The sequence below is a fragment of the Alexandromys fortis genome, unplaced genomic scaffold (assembly GCF_014885135.2).
Source record: "Alexandromys fortis isolate MF-2015 unplaced genomic scaffold, M_Fortis_MF-2015_v1.1 scaffold_3, whole genome shotgun sequence".
NCBI lineage: Eukaryota > Metazoa > Chordata > Mammalia > Rodentia > Cricetidae > Alexandromys > Alexandromys fortis.
In genome coordinates, this window is record NW_026067909.1 from 21,554,820 (window position 1) to 21,559,877 (window position 5,058).

Consider the following 5,058-nt stretch of genomic DNA (forward strand, 5'->3'; position numbering starts at 1 on the left):
TATACATGTGTGTGTATGTGTGCACATTCAGATCTTTAAATGGTGATACATTACCCAGTCATTTTTATTTCATAAGTGCAAACAAAAAGTCAACTTAATGTATAGAATGGGAAGAGGATGAGTCATAGACAAAATATTACTAACAGTCTTTTCACTGGTGGATCACAACTCTTCTTACTATTACACTGTTCTAGAGAAACCAGACTTCCTGCCATTAAGGACTTTTAGATCCTGTGATGATAGTTTCACTCCAAAGGAAGACCATGTTCTAATTTTCTGATATTTATAATGTATGGGAAAGGAACTCCACAGATTATAGCTTCTTTTTAATTTCAGAAAGCTGTAGGACTTTCAAAATCTATTTGACATGTCAATTACTAGGTCCCTTTTCTTGAGGACATCAAGCGTTAGAAAATAATACTTTCAGATGAACATTCTGAGAAAACTACAAAAATATGAGAAAGGGGATGGAAAATAATGTGTATGAAATACATGATTTAAAAATTTTAGTATCTTTTATAATTTGCAAGAACATCTACATTCTTTGTAATATAAGTGCAGATATAACCTTGTAAGAAGAATTAATTTCACCATGGCAATTTAAAAGAATAAGATTATTACCTCCTTTATTGCCAGGAATATAAGTTGTTATTAATGTAGAAGAATGAGTATCCCCGAGATTCCAAAGTTAAAAGTGGCTCTCAGGTTGAAGTACACTCATGTATAATAATAGCTGCATGGTCAGGTATTACTTGATCCAAATCATAAAATGTAGAACATGAAATACTTTTGTTTGAGGACACAGATTCTGTAAACAGAACAAATGTAACTCTTTATTCCTTTTTAATCTATTCTCCATCAAACACAAACAAAACAGACTTGTGTGATGATAATAAATTGCTCTTTGGGCTGACAAGGGAGGGAGACTTGATTGGGGGAGGGGGAGGGAAATGGGAGGCTGTGGCAGGGAGGAGGCAGAAATCTTTAATAAATAAATAAATAAATAAATTTAAAAATATATCAGTCTCTGTGAAAAATTAAATGCATTAAATTAAAAGAAAGTAATTAAAATTATTTCTATTTTGGGGGAAACTATGCTCTTAAATTTCTGTATATTGCTGCATATCTAAACTTCACGAATAGTATGCCTCATACAGTAAGCAGTTATCATCTGGTCTGTGGTTCAAAGAGAATTCAAGGGAAGACCCTGACAAATTGAAGATAAAACATAGTATCCATGAAGCAGCACCTAAAAACACTGCATAGATACAGCTAGTAAGCTGAACTTGGTGCAAGCATCATTGCCAGGAAATACATCAGATAAGTTTTGCTACTACCATGTAACAATGTATATTCTTACATTGCTCTTGTTGCCAACTAACTTTCTATATTTTAGAAAAGTGTTTTTGTTAGATGTGGAAAATACCAAATCGGTTATTTGTGGGTTACTAAAGTAATTATTATTGTATGACAGAAAACTGTAAGAAGCCATATATTCATAATCAGAAACCCAATTAACAGTGCAGAAGAGGCAGTCTCCATTTGTCCTACTCCCAGATAAATGACTTAAACAGAGCATTTCTACCCCCTTTCCTGTTTAGACTCCTTCACATTAAATAACGCTAACATTTTAGTTAGAGTAATTGGTCAATGGCAAATTTCATGGTATGGTCAATATAGAATAATTATTTCTTCCTTTCGTTCTAGGAACCTGTTAAAATTTCCAGATAACACAGATGCAGAATATTTCAGAGGTGACTGAATTCATCTTTGTGGGGTTAACAGATGCCCCAGAGTTGCAATTCCTTTTATTTATCATCTTTACCCTTATTTATTTGATCACACTACTTGGGAACCTTGGGATGATTCTGTTGATTTTCCTGGACTCCCGACTCCACAATCCCATGTACATATTTCTTAGTAACCTCTCACTGGTAGACTGTGTTTATGCCTCAGCTATCACTCCCAGGGTAATAGAAGGGTTTCTCACAGAACACAAGGTCATATCCTACAATGCATGTGCAGCCCAAATGTTCTTCTTAATAGCCTTTGCAATTATTGAAGGTTTCCTTATTGCTTCAATGGCTTTTGACCGCCATGCAGCAGTATGTAAACCCTTGCATTACTCTACCACCATGACAACTACAAAATGTTCCCTGCTTATTGTTGGCTCTTATATCAATGGACTCTTGCAATCTTCCATCCATGTTGCCCTCACTTTCCACCTCTCCTTCTGTCATTCCAATGTAATTAACCACTTTTTCTGTGACATTCCCCCATTGCTGGCTATTTCTTGTTCTGATATTTCTAACAATGAAATTGTATTGATGACGTTGGCAGCATTCAATGTTACTTTAACTATATTGGTTGTCTTGAACTCTTACCTACTTATTTTTATTGCAATTGTGAGAATGCGTTCAGTTGAGGGCCGGAAGAAGGCCATTTCTACCTGCGCATCCCATCTCACCACTGTTTCCATCTTCTATGGTACCATCATCTTCATGTACTTACAGCCCAGCTCTAGTCACTCCATGGACACTGACAAAGTAGCATCTGTGTTCTACACAATGATCATCCCCATGCTAAACCCTCTTGTTTACAGCCTGAGGAACAAAGAGGTCAAGAATGCATTCAAGAAAATTGCTGTGAAAGTATTGTCTGCACTAGAATTAGTCTACTAAGTGTAAAGTACACGAAAATGATATAAAACTTCAAAACATATTGCTTGTAAGTATTTTATTATAATTATTTTTACTTTAATTTCTCTTAATAGATATTTCATGGGTGAGTAGATATTTCATGAATGAAGTCTTTTCTATTCATTCTTTTTATTTTTCCTATGCATTTTATATATTTCATTATTAGAATAAAGCAACTCAATTTTAAAAATCAAGATTCTAATCCAGCAGTACTCCAAATTACACCACATTTCAAATATGAGTTGCTGTCCTATAACTATTTCCTCTGAATTGAAGCACTTGTCCTTGAGAGTGGAAGGATACTATAGAACTTAAAATATAACTCAAAATTAAACACTAATATGTGTCAAAATCTTAAAAGATTTATGCTGTCAATGAAACTTACCTGCCTCCAGATCTTATAAAGATACAAGACTAACAAACTCAGAACTTTAAAACTCTAATAGGAAAAATGGCATACTAGAAAGAAGAGACTCCCAAACCAAGCTTCTTGTAAGTTATTTATTGAGTTATAGGTATTCAGATTTCTTCCTGAGTGGTCACCCAAGATAGGTGGGCTTTTCAAAAATGAATCTGCGCCTTTAATCCCAGCACTCTGGAGGCAGAAGCAGGTGGATCTCTGTGAGTTCGAGACCAGCCTGGTCTAAAGAGCTAGTTCCAGGACAGGCTCCAAAGCCACAGAGAAACCCTGTCTCAAAAAAAAAAAAAAAAAAAAAAACCAACAAAAAAAGTGAATCTGTCTAGAGACACCCATGTTACTGTAGGCAACTTCTCACCCATACTTTTGTAAGCCACAGCCTCTACCAAACTAATTGATTCTGCAGGATAGATTTGGATGAAATACTTTCTTTGGTCTTTCACTAGGGCTCTGCCTATGTACACATCACAGGATAGTCTTAAAATAAAGCTACTATGATGGCAAAATATAGACAGATAAGTTCAGGATAGATAGATACATACATACATACATAGAGAAGTACATGGATAAAGATAGATAATAAATACCAGAGTCATATTCTCAAATACTCTTTAAAGTTTTATTGATTTCTTGTTTCATATAATGTGATGTGATCATAATCACCCTTGCTCATTCAATTTTTTTCTTCTCTACCCATCTAATTTTCTGTCCTTTGGTTTCTTCACTTTGAGACATAATTTGTGTATTCAATATAATCTTGAATATTTTTCTACCACTGGAGTGTTGTAAACTTATCTATGGCTGCACTTTTAGAAATAACTGTCACATTCTCCCAGTAATTGCTAATTGCTAAAAGCTTCTTGGTGACTGGCAGGATTTTATGCCCAACTCTGAGGTTTCCAGTGAGTTACTGAGTTTTTTAATTCTACCTTCATATCATATTCACTTCACTGCAATATTTCTATCTATTTAATGAAATCAACTTTCAAGTCACCAGGCTGTCTTTGTCATCTTATTCAGGCATATGTTAATGCTTTTGGGGGGATTGCTGAGGTAGTTACTGTTTCTTTGCTGAGTTCATTAGTCTATTCATTTATTTTGTATTTAAATGCTTTGAATCCTTCACAAATGTTATATTTTTTTAAAATTTCTTTTTCCTGGCATTCATCTACGTAATTCTTGGTAGAAGACATTTGTAAATGACCAGGTGATTTTAGAAGACATAGATAGTTTTGGTCTTACACTTTACCTTTGTTTTTATGATGAGTTATGAGCATATAGACTTCCTTTGTTGGTTGTGTGTCTAATCTGAAAGATTCTAGACTTCCTCAGACTGTGTGACCTGGATAAACTTGAGGGCTTGGGATGGCATGAGCCATTAATGTTCCAGGGAATTATAAAGTTATATCTACATACAGATGTAAAAACAGAGGTTGGCCTGAAATTTAAATAAAGTGCAAATGATCTTGGGTCAAGATGACACATCAGATGGTACACACGATATAAAATGTTTCTAAATGTTGGAGACTTGGATATGGCTTGAGTAACTGGAATGAAAGCAGGAAGGGATAACAGAAGCACATATGTTGGCTAAACTTTCCCTGAAAGCAATTGTGACGAGAATCTGGTGAGTTCCAAAGGAATTTTAACTGGATGAAGGAAATGTGCTATCCCTGGAAAACAGCCATCAGACTGTGGCAACTAGAGTGGAGGAGGGAGACCGAGGTAGCCTAACAACATGTGCTACACTTCTTTTTTTAAAATATCTGGTTCTTTTCTGTCAAATAAGAGTAAATTATATTTTTATTTCTTTGTGAATGTTATACATGAGTCCTGTCTTTATATTATTTCTACCCTTCTTTCTGACAACTCCTTTCTTGCAACTACCTTGCTCTCAAATTCATGACTTCCCCTTCTTTTGTACATTTACCATATATATAT

General features: G+C 34.8%; 1 protein-coding gene across 1 annotated transcript; it reads left to right on the top strand.

Moving 5' to 3' along the window:
* The first annotated feature begins 1,733 nt into the window (after positions 1-1,733).
* On the top strand, positions 1,734-2,681 carry LOC126498601 (olfactory receptor 5B12-like). The gene has a single exon (XM_050137391.1). The coding sequence runs from the start codon at positions 1,737-1,739 to the stop codon at positions 2,679-2,681; it is 945 nt and encodes a 314-aa protein (XP_049993348.1). The 5' UTR covers positions 1,734-1,736.
* The last annotated feature ends 2,377 nt before the right edge of the window (positions 2,682-5,058 follow it).